This window comes from Dendrobium catenatum, unplaced genomic scaffold, assembly GCF_001605985.2.
Source record: "Dendrobium catenatum unplaced genomic scaffold, ASM160598v2 fragScaff_scaffold_1316, whole genome shotgun sequence".
Lineage (NCBI taxonomy): Eukaryota > Viridiplantae > Streptophyta > Magnoliopsida > Asparagales > Orchidaceae > Dendrobium > Dendrobium catenatum.
Window position 1 is genome coordinate 502,333 of NW_021319778.1, and position 25,533 is coordinate 527,865.

The 25,533-nt window shown below is 36.3% G+C and overlaps 1 protein-coding gene across 1 annotated transcript in view; it reads right to left on the minus strand.

Moving 5' to 3' along the window:
• Positions 1-9,171: 9,171 nt before the first annotated feature.
• LOC110101208 (fructose-1,6-bisphosphatase, cytosolic) overlaps positions 9,172-25,533 on the minus strand; it is a 75,520-nt gene continuing 59,158 nt past the window's right edge. The window contains exons 10-12 of the mRNA XM_020829007.2: positions 14,062-14,148; positions 13,897-13,972; positions 9,172-9,471 (exon numbers count right to left, since the gene is read on the minus strand). Coding sequence (XP_020684666.1) covers positions 9,358-9,471; positions 13,897-13,972; positions 14,062-14,148 — 277 coding nt within the window. The 3' untranslated portion in view covers positions 9,172-9,357. The remainder of the gene's footprint in view (positions 9,472-13,896; positions 13,973-14,061; positions 14,149-25,533) is intronic.

Here is a 25,533-nt window from a genome sequence, read left to right on the forward strand (position 1 = left end):
TTCATGCATTAATGTCAATCACACCCAATCTGGTCCTTAAAGTGCTGAAAGTGTCGAAGGCCAATGGTTTAGTAAATATGTTAGCCAGTTGATTCTCAGTCGCCACATGGTGTAACTCAATGTCTCTCTTAGTCACATGGTCTCTAACAAAGTGATGCCTAATATCAATGTGCTTAGTCCTTGAATGTTGAATAGGATTCTTAAAAATGCAGATGACACTAATGTTGTCACAAAGAATTGAGATGGTGCCTACAGATAATCTTAAATCCAATATCTACTGTTTTAATCAAAGGACTTGGGCCACACAACTTCCTAAAGTAATGTACTCAACTTCAGCAGTGAAAAGTGTAACAGAGTTTTATTTTCTACTAGACCAGAAGACTAAAAACTGTCCTATGAATTGGTAAGTTTCAGAAGTGCTTTTTCTATTCACCTTACATCCTTCAAAATCAGAATCAGAACATCCAATAATCTCAAAGGAAGTGTTATGCCTAGGGTATCAGATTCCTAAATTTTGGGTCCCTAAAAGGTATATAAGAATTCTCTTAACTGCAGTTAGGTGGGATTTCTTAGGGTCAGCTTGAAATCTAGCACAAAGACAAATACTAAATATTATATCAGGTCGGCTAGCAGTTAGGTAAAGTAAAGATACAATCATCCCTCTAAATTTCTTCTGATCAACAAATTTTCTACTTGGGTCCTTATCTAACTGAACACTGGAGGTCATAGAACTATTAATTGGCTTGGCTTTATCTATTGTATACTCCTTTATGTATTTTGATTGATTTAGAAAGGTTCTATCATCTAATTATCTTATATTAAACCCTAAAAAATAGGACAACTCTCCCATCATACTCATCTCAAACTCTCTACTTATTATTTTAGAAAACTCATCACATAATCTCTTATCAAAAGATTCAAAAAGTATATCATCAACATAAATCTAAACAATGAGTAAATTATTTTCTATTTTTTTTTCAAAAAAAGGATGGTGTCTACGCTCCCCATAACAAACTCCCTCTCTAGTAAAAATGTGCTAAGCCTCTCATACCAAGCTCTGGGTGCCTGCTTTAATCCATATAAGGCCTTTAAATTTGAAAACATGATTTGAAAATTGAGAACTCTCAAAACTTGGGGATTGTTCTACAAACACAACCTCTTTTCTTACCCCATTTAAAATGGCACTCTTAACGTTCATTTGAAAAAGCTTAAATCCCTTATAATAGGCAAAGGATAATAACACTCTAATGGCTTCCAATCTAGCTACAGGGGCAAAGGTCTCTTCAAAATTTATCCCTTCTATTTGATTGTATCCCTTAGCCACCAATCTTGCCTTATTTCTAACCGCCACTCCAGAATCATTCACCTTATTCATAAAGATCCACTTGGTTCTAACTACACTTTGTCCCTTAGGACTTTCTACAAGCTCCCAAACATCATTCCTAACAAATTTGTTCAATTCCTCCTGCAAGGCTAAGATCCAAAACTCATCAGAAATGGCTTGGTTTATGTTGGTGGGTTCAGTCATTGAGATAAAGGCAGAGTGGTTCACTTCCTTCCTAAGTCCAAGTTTAGTCCTAACTCCATCAAAAGGATTTCCTAAGATCAGATCTTTAGGGTGACTCGAAGAGTATCTCCAATCTCTAAGCAAAGTGTGTGAAGGTTCAACCCTTTCCTCCAGATCTACATTTTCTACTCCTTGGATAACATCTCCTACTCCTTCAATGTTTGGGTGCTCTACCCTCTTCTCTAAATTTTTTACCCCAGTGGTAATCTCTCCAACATAATCATCATCCTCAACTCTAGGCTTTCTAGGATCAGACTCATCAAACACTACATGAGTAATTTTCTCCACCACCAAAGTCCTCTTATTAAACACCCTAAAAGACTTTCCAACACTAGAATATCCTAAGAACACTCCATTAGATTTTGGGTCAAATTTTCCTAAGTGAGACTTCCTATTGTTATGAATGAAGATGAGAAAGATTGGGTGTCCTACCCTTAAGGATCTCATAAGGTGTCTTATCTAATTTGGCTCTAACATTCACCCTATTCAACAAATAATAAACTGTGTTAACTACTTCAGCCCAAAAGTATTTTGGAAGTGAATACTTCACAAGCATAACTCTAGCGACTTCCACTAAGGTATGGTTCTTTCTTTCAGCTAGTCCGTTCTGCTAAGGCGCCTAGGAGCTGAGAAGTTGTGGCTAATCCCCTTGTCCTCACAAAAATCTCCAAATCTCTCATTTTCAAACTCTTCCCCATGGTCACTATGGATGGTCAAGATCTCACAACCTAGCTTTTTTTGAATCCAAGTGAAGAAAGCTCTAAACTCGTCAAAAGACTCATTTTTGTGTGACAGAAATCTAATCCAAGTGAACCTCGAGTAGTCATCGACAATCACAAAATCAAAGACTTTTCCTCCCAAGCAGACAGTGCTAATGGATCCAAACAAATTCTTGTGAAGGACTTCTAAAGATCTAGAGATGATAATATACTTAAAGGGGTGAAAAGTAGAGTGGACTTGCTTTCCTAATTATGAGGCATCACAAAGGTGGTCTTTTGAAAACTTAAGCTTGGGGAATCCTCTAACTAGGTCTTTTTGGGTCACTTTTCTAAGTGTTTTCATACTAGCATGATATAATCTCCTATGCCACAACCATGAATCATCAACAGTAGTTTTAAGCAAAATAAAGCAGCACATTCAATGTTATTTAAATCAAGCATGTAAAAGTTGTTGATCCGCTTTCCCTGTAAAATAGTGTTATTATTTAAGCTGATAATGCATGAATTTGAAAAAAAAAATTATGATAAAGCCCTTGTCGCAATATTGACTGATACTGAGCAAATTGTGTTTCAGTCCATCTACAAGTAAAATATTTTCAATCAAAAGGTTCTTGAAAATACCAATTATACCTGAGCCTACCACCTTCCTGGTGGTGTTGTCTCCAAGAGTAACCTTACCTCCTATCCTGATCTCCAGCAAAATGAATTGATTGGCATCGCCAGTCATATGTCAAGAGCATCCGCTGTCTAGGTACCACATACTCTCACGAGGCCTTTTGTGAAAGCTTGCCTACAAAATCATCAAATGTCAGATTTAAGATCCCAAACAGGTTTGGGTCCCTTCTTATGAAAAATGGAATGCAATACAAGTGTGTTATGCTGTGGATTATGCAATTTGGCTTTCCAAACCCAATGTGGACTACGATGAATGGTGCAAGTATGTTCAATATGTCCTAGCATGCCACATGAAAAACATCTAATTCTAGAAAAAGGATGCACTAATATAAAGTGATGCCTTTTATGTGATGCATGAAATGAATATTTTTTATTTTCAAAAGCTTTTAGATTTTCTAATTTTTTATTTTCTTTTTCTAAATAAGTATGGGAAGATTTTAGAGAATTATGAGCATCAGATAACTCAGCATGTTTTTAGTTTAATGCATCAAACTCATCAAGTAAAGCCATATGATTAATATCAATTGTAGAATGATATTTAAGAAGAATTTTATGCTCTTTTTGTAAATTTAAAAATTCTAATTTCAAACTAGCATGAATTTTCTTAAGCTTCCAATATGATGCATAAATTCTTTTAGAAACTTCAAGTTGTTGCTCATAGGTTAGTTCACATATCTCTTCTTGGTCACCTTGATTAAGATGATCGTCTGCCATTAAGGACAAGTTTGTTGTCTCCTCTTTAGGTTCAGTCTTAGATGAATCCGATGTAGAATCCACCCAGAACGCCTTTTGAAATCTTTTCTTGTCCTTCCTAAACTTGAGTTTCTCCTCACCCTTCTCCTTGCTTGGATGAGACTTAAGTGTAGGGTAACAAGCTTTAACGTGTCTTGGCTTCCTTCATTCAAAGCAAATCATATCATTAGAACTCTTAAAATTTTTGTTTCCTTTTACCTTTATTCCACTTTTGATGGTTCTTTTGCTTCTTCATTAGAAAGTTTTCGAATTGCCTTGTGATTAAGGCAACATCATCGCTTTCAGACCCAGAAGAATCAGAGTCCATGTCGTTGGCCTTCAATGCCACAATTTTCTCCTTCTTTTTCTCATGTGCATCAAGATTTATTTGATTCACCCCTTGCTCATAAGCAATAAGTGAGCCAAGTAAGTTGTCAATCGAATAGGTATTCAAATCTTTAGATTCGATAATTGCAGTGATTTTAGCATCAAAAGAGCAAGGCATGCATCTCAACATTTTATTAATTTTTTCATAGTTAGTTAGTTCTCTTCCTAAGGCATGCAAAAAAGTAACAATCTGAGTAAATCTTATATACATTTCAGAAATTGATTCAAAATGCATCATACAAAAAAATTCGTAATCATGCAAGAAAATATTCAAACGGGATTGCTTAACTTCATTGGTACATTCATATGTGATACATAATTTATCCCAAATTTCTTTACCAGTAGTGCAAGTAGAAACACGCATGTAATATTCCGATTTCAAAGCACATAAAAAATAATTCAAATATTTTACATTTAATTTTACTAAATCCCTATCATCGAGAGTCCATTCAGTAAAAGGAAGTGGCACAGTAACGCCATTCAATTTTCCAGTTAGAGGTGTATAACCATCCTTAACAAGCATCCACATGCGATAATCAATTGATTGTAAAAATATAGACATGCAAGTTTTCTAAAAATCAAAAGGGATATTATCAAATAAAGGTGATCGGGTAATAGAATATCCTTCCGCAGTATTACGATTTCTGTTGTTAGCCATGGATCAAAATTCTAAAAGTTTTCAAACTTAGTTTTTATGAATCTCGCTAGGATACCACTTGAAAGTTCGTTAGGGATGTTAAGCCCTTAAGAACTAGATCGAGGTTAACCAAGAGGGGGGTGAATTGGTATTTTAAAAATTTTCTTAAGCAAAACACAAATAAAAATCAAACCAATATCACCACAAAGAAATCAACGTGCAAAAAAATAAATGTGCAACGTAGTAAGAAAATAACATATAGAATTTATAGTGGTTCGGTTAACTCGACCTATGTCCACTCCCTAGAGGCGCCCTCCGGGTATTGCAGTACAAACGTGATTCTCCTTTTGCTCACACAGCAAGGCGGAGAAGCCTTACAAAAACTCCTTTCTGCCAACCCCAACAAGACCCAACTCATTTTTCTTCCTCCTGAAGAAGGCAGAGAATCTCGACCAATTACTGAAGAAGACCTCCCTTAAACCCCCAAGAACGAAGGACGAAGATTGGAGAAGACACCTTAGAACCTTGCTTAGAGCAACCTTTGTGAATCCCACTTACAAACTCCCCCCCTCTCTCTCTCTCCCTCTCCTCTTGGCTCTCTTAGGTCAAGACAGCAGTAAAAAATCTTACAAAGTGAAGAACAAGAGCTCTTAAATAGAGGAGCTTTGGAATAGCTCATTAATTGCAACTTGTCGACTTTATCGCCCATGACGATATAAATATCATCTTGTATGATCATTGCAATTTAAGCCTAATCAGCCGGGATGAACTGAAGAAATTTGTTCATATCATCCAAGGCAATGTAAGATTAATTCAAATCACAGATTATCTACCAGACAATCACTCTAAAGGGAGATCTGGACGATCCAAAATTAGCTTGATCGTCCGGGCCGATCGAACGATCATCCCGAATGATTAGTTCAAAACCGAGGAAAATCAACCAGAAAATCACTCTGAATAAGAGCTGGCCGATGTTAATCGTCTAGGAGCAACCAATGATTTTTGAACTGATCATCCCGGACGATCCTGCGATCGTCCAGGACGATGTGATCGTATTAATCAAACCTTAATTTTTTCCTTAATTACCATATTAATTTAGGCATAATTGTGTTAAATCGACCAGGTTGATGTAATGGCTCGGCCTGACCGATATCCAAAAATAAATCTTACCAAAATAGATATAGCGGCTTATTCTTTCTGATTTGAGCCTATCTTCCTGGCTAATATAATGATCATCCAGGACGATGTGCTTAATGACGGCCGTCTTAACCTGGATGCCCTAATTAGGGTTTTTGTTCTTAGTCGAATCATCCTGGCCAATATGGACATCGTCCAGACAAATGTACCCAAAACAGAAAACAACAAAAAAATCCTCAAATGTGTGTGTGTAAGATTACTTAGCATCAGGAACCACTTTTATAATGGACTCAAGAAAGAAAAAAAAAATACAGACTGACTCAAACTTAATCTACCCAATCTTGAGCTAGCTTGAGTTGCACTCGATCTTGCGGACCTGAAAAGTTAGTAGGCAGGGCAGTCGCATTCAATTATGAATGTTTTCTATCATCAAAAGTCTAATCCATAAACTCAGATTTACAACACAATCAAATTGAAAGAATTGACTTTAAATATACCTTTTCCCCTATAGCTAGGTTAGAGGTCGTTAGATTACTATTAGCCATTATTTTAGTTCAAAAAATTCAAGTTATATCAAATGGATGTTAAGAGTGTCTTCCTAAATGTGGTGATAAAGGAAGACGTATATATTAAGCAACCCTCAGGTTTTGAGAACTCTTAATTTTGTCAATCATGTTTTTAAATTAAAGAAAGCATTATATGGATTGAAGAAAATACCTAGAGCTTAGTATGAGAGGTTGAGTACATTACTCCTATAAAGAATATTTGTGAAGGGTATTGCATACACCATCCTATTCCTTAAGAAAGTAAGAGAATATATATACTCATTATTAAAATTTATGTTGTTGATGTATTTTTTATATCAATAAATAAGAATCTTTGTGATGAATCTTCAAAAATAATTAGAGAGGAAATTAAGATAAGCATGATGGGGAGCTTACCAATTTCCTTGGATTTAGTCTGAAGTAAAAGGATGATGAAACCTTTCTTAGCCAACAAAAAAATCAAATATATCCTTAAAAAATATAGAATGTATATTGTTAAGGCAATCAATACTCCCATGAGCTCTACCATTTAATTAAATAAGATCCAAATGGAAAATAAGTTGATCAGAAGAAATATAAATATATTATTATACAATTTTTTATTTAACTACTAGTAGACCTGATGTTATGTCTAGTTTATATCTTTGTACTATATTTCACGTTGGTCCCAAAGAATCCCATAAGAGTGCTATTAAGAGAATTATAAGATATCTTCTAGGAACCAAAAACATGTGAATCTTGTATCCTAGACATAGCTCATATTTTAGAATTATATGATATTCTAATTCAAACTTTGTAGGATATAAGATTGATAGAAAAGTACCTCTAGAACCTATTAATTCATAGAATCATCATTAGTCTCCTGGTCACGAGAAAATAAAATTTTGTAGCCCTATTTATCGCTAAAGCATAATACATAGCTGTAGGAAGATGTGTTGCTTATGTCCTATTTAAACAAAAAATCCTTAAACCTGGACTCCTTATCGGCACTATTGTAATCACGTGTGATAACACTTGTGTCTTCTGTATCTCAAAAAATCTAACCCAACACTCCCAGACTAAACACAGATATTAAACACCATTTCATTAGAGATCATGTAATATAAGGAGAATTAAAATTACATTATATGGCTACTGAAAATCAACTGGCATACATCTTTACAAAACCCCGTGCCTATAAAATTGTTAGTACCATGAGGACTAAACTAGGTGTCATTGACATTCATGCTTGAATTAGGATGAATTTGAAATTGAAAGCATAAATGTTTGTAAGCTTTTATGTAATTTATTTTGTGATTGTCATGTTTGTTATTTATGTTTGTGATCTATTTTGTGTGAATTTTTTTTTTTTTTTCATTTCATGAAGTTTTTCTTAATCATCTTGCACAAATTCAAAAATTGTTCACATTGTATTATACAATAACCTACATACAGTACGATCTTTATAAAATATCATATCACTGCTCACAGCACGTCCAATAACTATTATTGATTAATTATTGGTGATCGTACTGTATGAACACCCATTTAGTATTGTACGATACATGTATAACTCGTCATTAGATGAATTGAATTCAATCAGTACGATATTAACTATTGTATTATACTGTACGAACACCTGTTTATACTGTATGGTATGACTAGTCAATAATTGTCCAGGCTAATGTCTCGAGATAACCATCTTAACAATGATCGTCCAGTTTGATTATGATCATATTGTACGATAAGACCAATCTTTTTCACTAAATAGACTAGAATAATTAAATTCCCTTTATCGTACTATACGATAGCACATCGTACTATATGATATGCATGATTTCTATTTTAAGGGAGGAATCACAAGCATTCTCCCCACTCTAATCCTTCCTCTCAATCTTTCTCCCTTCCTATCTAAGTTCCTATTCTTTGCAATGGCCAATGGAAAGGGCTCATGGGCTCTCGTACGAAGCTCTTCTAAACGTCGTATTGATCCCCATTTCTCTAAAGCAGATGATAAAGAAGCATATCATTGTTATAAGGCTGCTATGATCACCTCTTCCAAAGTCATAAATTAGGAAGTCCTGAACTTCCAGATACTCAATCTATTTGCTTGCACCACCCTTCAATTCATTCTTAATCTCGCATTTCCATTCAACAATAAGCTTCTTTTTTGAATTTTTCGCTAGCCTTAAATCAACAGTGAGGTCACTATCTTTCAATTTTATGTCAATAGAAGGCCCGTAGAGATCACCTATCAAGACTATGACCAAATCCTGCACATTTCTAGCACCAGTGAAAAGGTTATTCTTTAGCTTTTCTCCCTGACTATAATTGGATCTCTGTCAACACCACTCTTAGGGAGTCTTTAATAAATTATCATATTCTTCATGTTAACACCTTAGTTCAAGATGCCTAAATCTTTCAACACATCCTTCGAAATTCAGCCATTCCAAAATCTGGTGATCGAATAAACATCACACATCTTCTATACCTCACTACCTACTTCATCATTACTGAAATTGATTTGAAAGCAACAAATCTAATTATTCGATACATTTAAAACCTTACCTTCATTAGAGACCCTAAAAAAAAGAGAGCCAAATCTTACATTAGGTCGTCTCATTGCCTTTGTTATGAAATCCAAATACAATCTTCAATTCCCCGCACCACCCAAACATATTCCAATCTTCTATCAAAAAGATCCTTCCATATCCTTCATAATGCTCATCGTTGAAATGTTCATTATGTGGACCCCGAGCCATAGGAGGCAGTGAGAAAGTACGAATATCTCGCTTTACTTAAGTATCATTTTTTTTTATAAAAGATAATATTGGATTGAATATTTACAACAGAGACATACAATAAAACATACATTTAGTACATGCTTAAATAAAAACTGCAGTTCGAACATTTGAGAAATTTTAAGAAGCAAATACATGCAATCCTGAAGCAGAATTTAAAGCTCATGATCTCTCGACATCAGATTTGGTTTTGGGCAGCTGCGTAGAGTTCTTTGATCTCCTCAACATCTTCATAACTGCCAAGAAAAATGGGAGACCGTTCGTGGATTTTCTTGGGAACCAGGTCGAGGGCCTATGCAAGGAAATAGAGAAATTAGTTTCTGAGGTCAATTGTAAAACTATCCTCCGATTTTAACTATGAATTGCTAAGCCAGCATATGAAAATTGATCATTTCCCAAAGATACTATGCATGATTTCCAAGGACAGGCCTAGAGCTGGTTTATAGTAACTGGCACTCCAAGTGTTCCTGTTGAGGTGTTTGAACAACAAATATTTTAACAAGTGGTAAATGACAGTTGGAAGAAGTAGCAGAACCTAGTGGCATAATGTGGCAAACCAAACAATTACATTCATGGGAGTTTAATATAAATTAGAAAGGGTTCCAGTACCAAGTAATTGCATTCTCAACTAATGGAAGAATGTTCCAGTAATTAGAGACATTTTAGGCTGAAGGATTCCAATAATCGAAATTTGCACAGGATGCTGCCATTTAGAGAATTTATTCATCAAGCATACCAGCAGCGTGGCTTGATATATTGTTGTGGCAAGTAGATTGAGTTTGACAATATTGACCATGTCCAGGCTCGCTCCCTAACTTCACCATTTTTCGATGCAAGATGACGTATACAAACAGTGACTCATACAGTCAAAAGTGAGGATTATGTGTACTTTTCAGTTCTCTTTTTGGGACTCTCAGCTGTTTCTTTTTGTAACCTGGATTATTCCTAGTTGTCGTTCAACTCTATTCTTTCGTAATAGTTTCGCTTTCTGTTTATTTTCTCAGTATAGTAGTTTTTGCGCTTAAGGGGTTAACCTTCTTGATGATGTCAAAAGTAGTGTGATGATTGATAATATGGATGCCTATGATTATTCACAAATCTATGCATACATACTTAGAGATAATGATGTATATTGATATATCCTTGTTTAGAATAGTACATTAATTCAGGGGAGCTATCCACATATTTTAAATAAATTATGGTTAACTTGATATATTCAGGAAATAATTCAATTTCATCCCAATCCATTTATTTGTCCAACATTAGCAGAGATCAGCAGCTACGATTTGATTTTTTTTTTCTGTTTTACCCATTTTACCCCTAGGGGTGGTCATGTGGCGTTGTAGCCCGAAGGGCATTTTAGTCATTGTTTCTTTTCTTTTCATGAGGCCTACTTATAGGCTAGTTCTCTTGTATTTTGGGATGCTGATTGATTAATAAAATTATGAGTTTTCTTTGTCTCCATCAATGTTGAGTGTTTGAGAGAAGAAGGAAGACCCAAGGTGTGGGCAATCGCAATACCTGTGAACCTTTGGAAGGGTCCAAGATTCGCAGCTCTACTTTTTGTTCCTCGCATCTCCTCCATCCGCTCCACTCTCTTCCCCCCACCCGCCGCCGGCTTGCCCCCATTCCCACCACCCTCATTTTCCCCTACCCGACCACCAACTCCAGACTCGTCGGCCTCCCTTAGTTGTTTCTTCCCCTCCACCCGGCCCAACTTCACCATCTTAACTCCACTCCCAATTCCATACCAAACTCCCCCCCAAGCTTGACCACCGGCCACATGCTTTCCCTCTCCTTGAATGATGAATTAAATCATCATTAATACTTGCCTAAAATAGCCTAAGTGATTTGGGAAATTAATCTCAACAATTTGAAATTCAAATTTTGAATTTCAAATAGTTTCCTAAATTACAAAGCCATATTAGACAAGTCTTGAATCTAACCCAATTTAATTTTAAATTGGGTTGGAAGGATTTATCTCATCCCAAACTCCACTTCCCCCCAAAACCCCTTCCTTCCTAATTTGGATTGTTTTCAATTTAGAAAGAAATTCGAATTCAAATTAATCAAGTTTGAATTTCAAATCATTCATATTTAATTACACATATTTGGAAACCGCCTTCATTCAATCAATTAATCAATCATAAAATTAATTAATTAATTACTCCATAACTCACATACATTGAACCTAGACACAATTTTCCCTCCTCTCTCTCTCTCTTGGCCGGCCACATGCCCCTCCTCTCCAATTAATTTTCCTTCCAAACCAAGGCCTAAATTAAAGGGAATTAACTCCAGCTCTCCTCCATTGCTGTCCACACAATTTCCCACCCTCCCTTTCATGCTCACGTGCACCTAGTAGGAGGAAACGGCTGAAATTCATCTCCCCAAGTGGCTGTCCAGATTTCTGGACAAAGTCAAGTTGCTTTCTTGAATTTCTAGACAAATCCTGCACGCCGTCCAATGATCTCCAGCCTTGCAACGTGCTGTCCAGACTTCCTTGGGTACTGTCCGGACGTCACGAGTTGCCGTTCAAGACTACTAGGACTCAAAACCTGCTGCTCAGACTTCCTTAGGGTGCTGTCCAGAGATTTTGGCTTGCTATTCAGGACATTCCAGGAAAGTATAGTGCCCCAATTGCTGTCCAAAACTCCCTAGTCATTCCAGATTGTTGTCCTAACTTTGGAGACTAAGGAGGTTGCTGGTCTGAAGCTTCCAACTACTGCCTAATGCTCGATATTGGTGAACTCTTTCCCTAGTCTCTTATCTTCATAGTTATCCTACTATGTGATTTAATTGATTCAGAAGAAGCTTGTTAATTACTCCGCGCTAAAGTCTAGTATATTAGAAAGTTGAGTGAGAGATATCTCTTAGTGACTAATCTCATTGTTAGTTTTGGGATTATCGTTGAAAATCAACCTCATACGCAATGTTAGATTAATTGAATGTTTTACGACCTTAACTCCTATGTATGTGATTTAGCCTAAGCTTGTTTTATCAACTTATTGCCTTCTCTTAGCGCTTAAATCAGCATAAGTTTTAATTAATAATGTTCTCGACATATTAAGCGTGTAAATTTCCTTAAGCAACTCATCTTCACATGTTTGTGCCATATCAAGTTGGTTATCATAATAAAGACGGAGTGTTAATCACATGAACCCCTAATTTGAGGTGCTCATTTTCATGATTTAAAATATATAACTGGTTTACTAATGTTTATATTAAGCATTTAACAACTGAGAATTGACAGGAATTTCGATAAAAGATCTTCACATGTTTGTGCCACATCAAGTTGGTTATCATAATAAAGACGGATTGTTAATCACATGAACCCCTAATTTGAGGTGCTCATTTTCATGATTTAAAATATATAACTGGTTTACTAATGTTTATATTAAGCATTTAACAACTGAGAATTGACAGGAATTTTGATAAAAGATTGGTACATTCTCAAGGAAATTTTAGTAAATCAACATAATTAAGGTTGAATTTGACTCAGGGCATGAACATAGTCTTACAATTATTTGTCTCAAGGCATGAACATATTATCACATTAATTTTATGTCATGATGGAATTGTTAGATTTAGTTATCTTGGTTCAAGTCTACTTGCAGTTCAAAACATGATAATAACCACTATATATATATATATATATATATATATATGTATATATATATATATTAAAAGATTCATGTTATGAATATTGGACAAATTTTATAATAGCTATCAACTACCTAATGAAATCCTCCACTGTTCTCACCCAGGACTTGAGACTTGGAAAAAGTAGTGCTGGACATTAGAAGAGAAGCATAAAAAAAAGTTAAGAGTTGCAATGATGAGGATGCTAAGGTGGATGAGTGGCTTTACACTTAGAGACAGAATAAAAAATGAGAATATACATGATATGATCGGAGTAGCTCCAAGATGGCTTGGTCACAAAAAACTTCGGCCTTCCAATGACACGTTTGAGAGAGTAGATGGTTTAAATCTAACCTATATTAAGAAAGATAGAGATAAAACTTTAAACCTACGCATAGTTAAAAACAACCCCTTAAACCAAAGCATAGCTCTTAGCCATGTAGTAGAAAACCTCAAGGCAAAACCTCATAATTTTGGCCTGTTTTATAAGCTCTAATTCACAATTCATCATCTCCATAAATCTTTCACAAGCCTCCCCCACACTACCTAAACTTTAATAAATTACCCCAACATTCGGCCTATCACACAATTCACAAACCCTAGCCCTCGTCCACCTTTAGCTCCATTAGGAAATAATCCCTCTCTACACCTCTAGGACTCCTCAAGAAATCCCGTGTAGCCTATCCTCAAGAAATAACCCCCACAAACCTTTGAAAACTTTTTCACCATCCCTTCCCATATAACATCAAAAGGGAGAGATCCATTTTCAAAATACTACAACCCTTTTTATCAGACAATCTACAGATGGCTGTGAAAGAAATTATGTTCAAAAGTAATAGTACTAATTAGTAAATAATGCATACTAAGTCAAGCTTGGAGAAATCCAAAAGGCCAACACTGAGAAGATAATTTTTTTCCAAAGCACTAATTTAAGATTTCAGATGAGAAGAGCATCAATTGGAACTTGTGATCCTATTTGTGATCTTAGTATCAGGAAAAATGAATTGATGCACAAGTTGATATAAATGTTAAATTTACATGAGAGAAAAGGGGAGAAAAAGCATGATTCTTATACCCTTATCTTTCCGGTGAAGGCCTGACCTCCTGCTTGCTCTATCAAGAATGACATTGGGAACACTTCATAGAGAACCCTGTTAAAGAAGAAGCATCTGAGATGTCTGCTTTGATAGTCTAAACGACAAATTAAGAGCACAAATTCAAGAGAGATCGCAATACACACCTTAATTTTCCATTGGGACTCTTCCTGTCCGCAGGGTACAAAAATATCCCACCATAAAGCAGAGTTCGATGGACATCAGCAACCATACTATGGGGCATTGAACAACAATCAATTCAATCAAAATGTGAATTAGTAATAAACGTTTAACTCCGACTATTTTAGTTAAAATAAATGTAAATTCTAAGAAAAGGAAAACAAACCCTCCCAACACAGAAATATTTTGAAAAACTGTCACTACCAAATTGTTATCTTTACTAGAAATATGAATTTGACAAGCAAAGTGTAAAACTCGTAAAATGTCATTTTAGACCTCGCACATTTTTCGATGCGTCGCACGAGTTTTAAGTGAATTTTTCGAAGTCGTTAGAATTCAACGAAATAAATTTTATAAAATAGTGCGCAAAATTCTGAGCAAATAGATTTATAGAACCCATATTAGATTTTAAGTATTTTGGGAGTTAAAATTCTGTAAATCTCTTTATGATGGTTTTGCTCTGGATGAGGGTTTTTAGGTAGTTAAGCATTTAATGAGATGATCCCACTCTAAATAGGGGACCAAAATGTTTCGGTCCCCATTCCTTCGTGCATTCCGAACCGAGCGGAGAAAGGAGAAGGGGGCGTCACGTAGGAGCGGCGACGGGAGGTCCTAGAGGCGGTTTCCGGCGACGGTTTGCGAGGGAAATTGAAGGAATTGCAAGAGTTTCATTTTCTTTTCATAGAGTTTTCACTAAGGGAAGAAATCTAGGGTTTTGTAGAAATGCAAGTTCTCTTTGAGATAGGGAAGGGTAGGGGGATGTTTCTAAACCCAAATATGAGTTGATTTCATGAAAAATGTGGATTTTAAAAATTAGGGTTTTTCCCTAATCATGAAAATTTTGAGCTTTTGGTTCTAAATGAATTTGGGAAGGTTTTTAGAGGCAAATTTAGGGCTTCTGCATAAAATAATAGTTTTTCTAAATCTTGATTTAAAATTTTCCAAAAATTAATTATATTCTAATTATATTTTAATTACTATTTGAGTGTAGGGAATGATGTTTGCATGCATAAAAATTTAAGATTATAACTAAATCCTAATTTAAAGAAAATAGGAATGTAATATGTCATGAAATGGTTAAGGGTTTTGTAAAGATGTCTGCTTGATTCAGTTCTGTCTTCAATCCATTCAGGTGGAGAGGAATCTATTTTTATTTGAATAGCTCTTATGGATAGTGGTAGCATATGCTTTAGAATTCTTTGAAGTTTTAGACTAAGGAAGTCTATTCTTCTATCAGTTGCAATCCATACAAAACTTAGAAAACTATAAGTCAGTAGAAGTTGAGGAGACATTTTGAGATCTCTGTAAACAAAATCCTCATATGCATCAAGTATAATATAGGCCTTGATAATATCATAATTAAATTTTGAGAGCATGTACATAGCATAGGGATGAGTTCTTTATTATCATAGATTAAGAATTTAGGAAGCTTATATAGGATTAGTCATATTTACACGATATGTATGTCTCTTTTAGATACTAAACACGTGGAGAGAAGGATTTGATCAGACAATCGAAAGTTTGTGCACAAATTGAGGTAGGTAAAATGTGGCTCTTTTAAATTTAGAAAAATAAAACTCTTTTCTTTCCATGATAGCATGTTCTTATATTGTTATGGGATTCTTAGTATTATTGCAATTGTATTTTTCTTCTACATCCTAACATGCTCCTAAATGTCATGCAACACGCTCTTATGATTAGCTTAATAATATGTACTTATGTAGAAAGATTTAGAGACACTTGACCATATGTCTACTATAATGCACATGTTTTACTTGTGTGATAGTTTACAATGCAAGTGTCTTTCTCATGTGGTAGTTTGTAATGCAATTGTATCCTTCTCATGTGATGATTAAAGAAAGTACATAGCTCATGTCTCTTTTCTCATGAAACCATGTAATCATGTAGCACCATCGAACAATAGACCATATGCATGAAGGATATGCCAAAGTTCTTTTTATGATTAAGTAAAGAATATATGGATGTGCATGTTGACACGGAAGTATCAATGGTAAATGAGCTCTTCTGGACAATGGTGATGGGGCTCTTTTGACCCAAATGGTAAAGGGATTCTTTTGAACCAAATAGTAAAGAAATGGTCAATTAATGTGTACCTGATCAGTACAAATAATATTTCCGAGACGGATGATTATAAATTATGTATTATATTATATGCATAAGAACCATCACATGAATCATGAAATTAAATCATGCAATGTATAAGGAAATTGGTTGCAAGCTTATCCAAGGAAAGAGACTTAATTGATGACTTAGAGTCATGCTAGCTAAATGTTATGACATGTTTATTGTTCCTACACTAAAAGCATTGGCATACATGTTACCTTTTTACCTTCTTTTTTGAAATTTAATTGAAAAGCATTTATCTACTGAGTTATGACTCACTCATGTTGTGGAAAATTTTCAGGAGATCCAGCAAATCATTAATGACGGACCAACCACCGCATACCTACCATCGTAGGGAGACGACGGGCGACAGGTTCCTTTTTGAGTTTTTGTTATTTTCGTATAAATGGAGTTCTTTAGCGGCTCTTTCATTATGTTGATAATGTTTTCTTTATGTTTGGAGACATGTTAATAAAGTTATATAAATGTTTTAATTCCTACTGTCCGACTTTCATTCTCATCTCGCCCTTTTGTGAGCTTATCGGGCCGGGTCGTGACAAAGAGTAGTATCAGAGCAAAAGGATTTAAGAATATTGATTAATATAAAAGATCCAATAGGATGATCGTATAGGTTAGAGTATGTGTAAGATGCATGTGCTATAGTTTGTTTAAATTATTTTGTTGCATTATGTCTCAGGATTGTGGAACCTGAAACTAATGCAACTGATGGAAATACTGGAGAGGTTATGAGGGATCTGCCAACAGTAGCGGAGCCTCAAAATAGTAGCATTAATGCTACTATATATTCTTTCACTGATGTTTAAAATTGCGTATTCGGGTATTGAGGCGTTTTTCATTCGTGAGGCGAGGCGTAAGCCTCAAAATCAAAAGATTGCGTAAATATAAAATGATAATTTTTTTATATACAAATGAGTGAATAATATAAAATATAAAAAAACATAAGATATGAAGTGAAATCAAGATATCTCAATAATAAGACAACATGAAATATAGTTCAACTCAAAATTCTATCTTTCCCAAATCCCATTATTTTTTTCATTAACGTATAATTCCAATTTCCAAAAATAAATAGCAATGACATATCACATAAGAACTCATAATTCATCAGCACTGTAATCACTAACTCACTAAGGGGTTCTTCATTTGAATCATCATTATGGTGAATTTCACTCTCCCCTTCCTCCTCTTCTATAAAGTCCAATGTCGGACATTTACTTCAAGATTTATGTAAGTTTTAATATATATAGCGTGAGGCGTAAGCCTCATGCCAATGAGGCGAGGCGGGCTTCAAGCTGAGGCGCAAGCCTCATAAAAAGAACTTGAGGCGTAAGCATCGAGGCGTTTTTTACTGGAATTGCGCAAAGGCGAGCCTCATATTGCGCAATTTTAAACCATGCTTTCACATAGATGATAGCAGCCATGACCCAAATGATAAAGAGTACTCAGACCTAGGCTGGAGGCAGTGGAAGCACTGTAATGGACAAAAACTTGAAATTATTCCAAGACATGAAGCATCCATCATTCATAGGAGGTGGACACACAGAGGCGGAAGACTGGTTAATGAGAATAGAGAAGATATTGGAAGGAATGTTATGCCCTCAAGATAGAAGGATTATCTTAGCTGCCTATGTCTTCAATGGGAAAGCATATAGATGGTGGAGAAGTCAATTACAAGAGACTTTTGGACGAAGACTTAGCAGCCAAGTGACCTGGGATAAGTTTGTCAGGGTATTTAGAGACTGGTATGTACCAATGTCTACTAGAGGACAAATACAAGACATATTCAATAGATTGGTATAGGGCGATAGAACCATTACACAGTATGAAGCTGAGTTCACAATGCTCTCTAGGTATGCCTCTCATTTAATCTCAAATGCTGAAGAAAAATGTCATTGCTTTCAAGTGGATTAAAAGATACCATTAGACAACCATTAATCCCTTTTGGCATTAAGGATTATGCTACATTGGTTGAGAGCGGAAGAAGAATTGAGAGTGATTTCCAGAGTACTTAGAGAAGAAGAGATTTTCATAAGAGAATGAATGAAGATAGATCAAAGTCTACCCAATCTTTTTAGTCTGGAAGACCCAATTAGAAGAAGCCCAAGCCCAACACTTCTGAGAGCAGCACTTCTATTATATGAAATAAGTGTGGGAGGGCTCATAAGATAGAGTGCCTTACTGGCACCAATACATATTTCTAGTATCATCAACTAGGGCACATGGCAAAATCTTGTCATATCTTGGAACAGAGGTCTACCCCATAGGCCAGAACAGGTAATGCTCCTAAGAGGACAGTTGGAAGGCCATGGATGGTGGAGTCTACAACATCAACTCCATCTCAAGGCCAAGCTCGTCAGCCTATTCAACCAAGAGTATATGGTCTATCCCAACGAGAAGCTAAAGACTCTCCTGATGTTATTACAGGTATGGGCTTAATTTAATGTCAATGATTTCCTTTATGATGTATGAGTAAGATAATCATTATGTTATATTATATGCATGGTATTTAAGAACAATCTTTGTGTGTAACAAGCTTGTTAAGGTGTTGTTTGATACAGCAGCATTGTATTCTTTCATTTCTGAGGAGTTTATTAAATCAGTTGACCTGTCTCCTTCAATTATGCTCAAACCCTTATCAGTTTTAATTCCCAATAGGAATCAGTTGGAAACCAACAATAAGTGTCATGTGGAATTGACTGTAGGTGATAAAAACTTAGAAACAGATCTTATATTTTTGCCATTATTGGAATTTGATATAATCCTAGGTATGGATTGGTTGTCTTGCCACTTTGGGACAAAAGACTGTAACAAAAAAGAACTTAAATTTTGTATGCCATGAGAGAAAGAATTTAAATTCATTGGGGAAAAAAGCATAACTTCCATGTTAGTCTCTTCCTTGGTGGCATATAAATTGTTGAGGAAATGATATTAAGGCTTTTTATCCTATGTTAAGGAGGAGAAGAAAGAAGAGAAGGGATTAGAGGAGATACCTATTGTGCAAGAGTATCTAGAAGTATTTGCTGATGAATTACGTGGCTTGCCTCCAAGTAGGGAGATTGATTTTACTATTGAGCTAGTTAGTGGAGCAGATCCTGTTGCTAAAGCCCCTTATCAGATGACAATAAAAGAGTTGAAGGAATTGAAAGATCAATTACAAGAGTTGCTTAATAAATGACTCACCAGACCTAACACTTCTTCATGGGGTGCTCATGTGCTTTTTGTGAAGAAGAAAGATGGAAGTTTAAGGCTTTATATAGACTACAGAGAATTGAACAAGCTGACTATAAAGAATAAATATCCTCTTCTGAGAATTGATGATTTGTTTGATCAGTTAGAGGGTGCCTCTGTGTTTTCCAAGATAGACTTTTGGTTTGAGATTAGAGAAGAGGACAAAGGCTGCTTCCAGTACTAGATACAGGCATTATGAGTTTGTAGTATGTCTTTTGGTTTGACGAATGCCCTTGCTGTGTTTATGAAACTCATGAATAGGATCTTTAAGCCATTTATGGATCTATTTGTGATAGTATTCATAGATGATATACTGGTGTTTTTTTCAAATGAAGAGATACATGCAAATCACTTAAGGATGGTGTTACATGCATTGAAAGAAAATGAACTGTATGCTAAGTTCTTCAAATGTGAATTTTGGCTGAAGAGCGAACTTTTTGGGGAATGTGATCAGTAATGGAGAGATATCTGTGGATCAGCATAAGGTATAAGATATAGCAAATTGGCCTCGACCAGCTATAGTGATGGAAATTAGGAGTTTTGTAGGTTTAGCTGGTTACAATAGAAGATTTGTTGAGGGGTTTTCACGAATAGCGATGCCATTATCTAGATTGACCCAAAAGACAGTGAAGTTTGAATGGTCAGTTCAATGTGAAGAGGCATTTCAAAGACTGAAATAGTGTTTGATGACTGTTCCAGTGCTTACTATTCCTTCAGGAACGAATGAATTTCATCTTTATAGTGATGCCTCACACAAAGGATTGGGTTGTGTACTGATGCAGAATGGAAGAGTCATTGCCTATGCTTCAAAGAAACTAAAAAATCATGAAAGAAACTATCCAACCCATGATCTGGAGTTAGCTGCAGTGGTTTTTTCTTTGAAGATATGTTGACATTACTTGTATAAGGTTAAGTGTGAAGTATTTACATATCACCAAAGTTTAAAATACATCTTTATATAGAAAGAGTTGAATTTGATGTAGAGGAGATGGTTGGAGCTTATTAAGAACTATGATTTGGATATCCAATATCATATAGGTAAAACAAATGTGGTTGCAGATGCCTTAAGCAGGAAGACTTCTAATAGTGTCAATTGGATGATTACACAATAGCATGAGTTGATAAGAGATTTTGATAAGTTAGATATTTCAATAGTCCAGCCCAATGATGCAGAGTTTGTGGCTTTGAATCAAATGATCATCCAGTCAACATTGAAGGACAGGATAAGAGAAGCTTTGCCACAAGATGCAAAATTTGATAAAGTCCTAAATATGTTGAAGGTAGGTCATGGGGAGGAATATGAGCTTGATGAGGATGATCTACTATGGTATAGAGGCAAAATTTGCATCCCTGATGTTGGAGACTTAAGAAAGGACATTCTTCAAGAAGCTCACTATTCAATTTATACCATTCACCTAGGTAGTAACAAGATGTATCAAGATTTAAAAGAATATTTTTGGTGGCCATGGATGAAGAGAAGTGTAGCTGAAGTGGTACCAAAGTGTATTGTCTGCCAAATGGTTAAAATAGAATATCAAAAGACTCGGGTTTATTGCAGTCCTTACCTATACCGGAATGGAAGTGGGAAGACATAGCCATGGATTTTGTAGTTGGTTTACCGAGCTCCAGAAATGGTCATGATGCTATATGAGTGATAATAGATAGATTAACCAAATCGGCGCACTTTTTACCTATCAAATAATATGATGATGTTGAGAAGTTGGCAAGTGTGTATGTTAATGAGATTGTAAGACTTCATAGTGTATCAAGATCGATAGTATCATATAGAGATGGGAGATTCACCTCTATATTGTGGAGTAAGGTTCAAGAGGCAATGAGCACCAGACTTACTTTCAGTACAGTCTTCCACCCTCAAACAGATGGTCAATCAGAAAGGACTATTCAGATATTAGAGGATTTACTCATATTATGTGTACTAGATTTTGGTGGCAAATGGGAGACACACATACCACCGATTGAATTTTCTTATAACAATAGTTTCCAATCAAGTATAGGCATGGCACCTTATGAAACTTTGTATGGAAGAAAGTGTCAAACTCCCTTATGTTGGGCTGAAGCAGGAGAAAGAAAGATCATTGGAGTTGATTTAGTAGATGATGCTACAGAAAAGATAAGACTGGTCCGTGATAGATTGAAAGTTGTGCAAGATAGACAGAAAAAACACTATGATGATAAATATAGATTAATTGAGTTTGATGTTGGAAAGTTTGTATTCATCAAAATTAGTCTTATGAAAGGTGTGAAGAGATTTGGCAAAGTGGGAAAACTGAGTTCAAGATATGTTTATTTTTTTAAAATAGTAGAAAGAATTGAAAGTGTGGCCTATAGATTATTTTTGTCATCTCATCTGAATGGAGTACATAATGTATTACACATCTCTTCTTTGAGGAAATACATTGCAGAGGAAGCTAAGAAGATTAATGCTGAATCAGTGGATATTCAACCAGATCTGACATTCGTAGATGAACCTGAGAAGATCATAGATTATGATGTTAAGTAGCTTCGAAGTAGAGAGATTCCTTATGTTAAAGTCCTTTGGAAGCATGGATCTAAAAAAGATGCCACTTGGGAGAAGGAATCAAAGAAGAGAGAAAGCTACCCACGCCTATTCGACTAAGGTATGATTTCTTAAGCTTGTCTTAAATTTCGAGGACCAAATTTTTATAAGGGAGGGAGAATTGTAAAACCTGCAAAATGTCATTTTAGACCTCGCACACTTTTCGATGCGTCGCGGCGAGTTTTAAGTGAATTTTTTGAAGTCGTCGAAATTCGGTGCAATAAATTTTATAAAATAGTGCACAAAATTCTGAGCGAATTGATGTATAGAGTCCATATTGGATTTTAAGTATTTTGGGAGTTAAAAATTTTGGAAATCTCTTTATGACGGTTTTTCCCTTAATGACTTTTGAATAAATATGATTTTTAAGTGAGGGCTTTTAGGTAGTTAGGTATTTAATGAGAGGACCCCACTCTAAATAGGGGACCAAAATGTTTTGGTCCCCATCCCTTCGTGCTTTTAGGTAGTTAGGTATTTAATGAGAGGACCCCACTCATAAAGCGGTTTCCGGCGAGAAAGGAGGAGCGGGCATCGGGTAGGAGCGGCGACGGGAGATCCTAGAGGCGGTTTCCGGCGACTGTTTGCGAGAGAAATTAAAGGAAACTTGTAAGGAAGGTTAAGGTATGTTGTTTGCAAGAGTTTCCTTTTCTTTCATGGAGTTTTCACTAAGGGAAGAAATCAAGGGTTTTGTAAAACTGCAAGGTTTCTTTGAGATGAGTTTAGGAAAGGATAGGGGGGTGTTTCTAAACCCAAATATGAGTTGATTTAATGAAAAATGTGGATTTTAAAAACTAGGGTTTTTCCCTAATCATGAAATTTTTTAGCTTTATGGTTCTAAATGGATTTGGGATGGTTTTTAGAGACAAATTTATGATTTTTGCATAAAAACTATTTTTTCTAAATCTTGATTTAAAATATTTCGAAAATTAACTATATTTTAATTACTATTTGACTATAGGGAATGATGTTTGCATGCATAAAAATTTAAGATTATAACTAAATCCTAATTTAGAGAAAATAGGAATGAGATATGTTATGAAATGGTTAAGGGATTTAATTTGAGAGCATGGACATAGCATAGGGATGAGTTCTTTATTATCATAGATTAAGAATTTAGGAAGCTTATATGGGGACTAGTGATATTTACACGATATGTATGTCTCTTTTAGATATTTAACGCGTGGAGGGAAGGATTTGATCGGACAATTGGAAGATTGTGCACAAGTTGAGGTAGGCAAAATGTGACTATTTTAAATTTAGAATAAGAAAATTCTTTTCTTTCCATGATAGCATGTTCTTGTATTATTATGGGATTCTTGTTGACGCTTATTTTATTGTCGACCCGACCTTGATCGAACCCGACTAGGCTCGATTGTGCTCGATCGACCAAATTGACCGTCATCGAGGCAAATCGACTCAAATTGGACCACGATATGATTAAATTAAATTTGTTTTAGTCAAATTAAATCAAATTTAATTCAATTAAAATCAAATCAAACTAAAGCGAACACTATCGAGCGTCGTCGAGCCCAATTTGACGCAATTTGACACGTTTTGGCGCCGATTCGAGTTCAATTTCATCAAATTAACTCGATCGGACCCAAATCGAGCCCAAATCGATCCAAGTCGGGTTCGATTCGGACTCAATTTCAACCTTAATTTGTTAATTTAGACTGAATTTGACTTTCAAAACAATTTTTTGAGATCTAGGGCTGAGATTGAGCTCCAAATCCCACCCAATTTCAAATCAATTGAGCAGAAAATCTACTCAAGTAGATTTTTCTCTCGTTTCTCACAACGAGGGGAGATGGGACAATTTGGGTAGCTCTACGCGGTAAGCATGCGTCTCCAAGTGAACGAAACAGATGGGGGGAGCGGCATTAGGCTCCCCCGTTGTTTTTCGTTAGTTCGCCCATCCCGATCCAGAAGAAACGAGCGATAGAGAGAGAGAGGTAAAGAGTGGGAGACGGGGGATTTTCGCACCCAGGCCTTCGTTCGGCTCGACCCTTGCACGCGACACCTTCAGCCAAACCTCCAGGTGGTGCCGTCGCTCTCTCTGCTGCCTGTCACCCTTCTTCCAGCGAGCCAAAGCCGCAAGTGTGCGGCTCTCTTAAGTGAAGGAAGAGGTGGAGTTGAGAATCTGAGCCCTTCTTCTCACTCCAAGGAAGCAAATCAAAAGTTGAAACAGCCATTCACTTTCTTTCTCAAAAATCAACGAAGTTAATGACTTTTTTCTTCCTTCCTCTCTCAACTCCGGCGAATTCGTAGAAAGTTGGAAGCAAACAGCAAAAGAAGGTTCCTAAATCTCCCAAACAGCGATTTGGGGCCTTCAAAGCGCCTTGGACAACAGCGGCGAGTTCCTGAGCGGCTTGGACAGCGACTTTGGAGCTTTAATCGGAGCTTGGAGCGACTTTTGAGCTTGGAGAGAACCTTGATGGATTGGACAGCAGCTTGGACAGAAATTTGGAGCGCTAGGACAATCCGGGAAAGGTATACCACTAAAACTTAGCGAAACTTAGGGTCCCCCAAGGCCAATTGTTGTGTAGTTGACGCCACCGAACCTTAGGACCTTATAAACTTCAATTTTCGCTCTCCCAAAACCCCCCGTCGGCTGTCCTCTTTGTAAATCAATGAAAATTTGGTAATTTTCATTTGTGGATTCTCATGTGAGAACCTCAAGAGGATTTTAATGCGCATAGAGGTGTTGGATTGGTGTCCAACCCCCCTCAAATGAATGATTTTGCACTCATATTGTATGACATAGCCTTCACCCACATTCAAGCCTAGGTTATTTTACTTTTCGTAGCCAAATTTAGCGTGTAGCTTGCATATCCACTCAAATCTCACATTGTGTACATGTATTTATACAACACTAGTGTCATGCGCAAAGTAGATATATGATCTAGAAATTTGGTGGAGCTTGTGAAGTTTGTCATGACCCCTACAACATATTTAAAATATTTGTGATGACTTTGTTGACCTGTATACGGCAGTTTAAAGAAAACAAAAAAAAATTCATTTCGTGTACCTGCCCGACATCTGCACGACGATCGCACGTCGTCGCCGCTCAAATCCCGTAAATCTAGCGACCCGTCAATTCTCCCACGCCCACCTCTCTATCGCGTTAAGTGTCGAAGAAACGATCACTCTCGCTCTCATTCCCGCTCTTACTCTCCCGATTCTCCCTCTCTTGTCTCTGTTCGACTCCGCTCCATCAACGACATTTCGATCGGAGGCAAGAACTGGAGCTCGATTGCTGTGAAGTTAATTTTCTCCCTTTTCGCGCGCTCCTCTGCCCCCTCCGACGACGTTCCCTTTCTGTCCGATCGGAAGCCACGACATTTTGGTCGGATCAACAACGGAAGCTCGCCCATTCTCCGACTCGGCCAGGGCTGCCTAACTCGGCTTCCTCCAATGACCGTCCCTTCCTACGGATCGGACATTACAACGCTTTGATCGGAAGCATATTATAGGAGCTCGTTGGAAG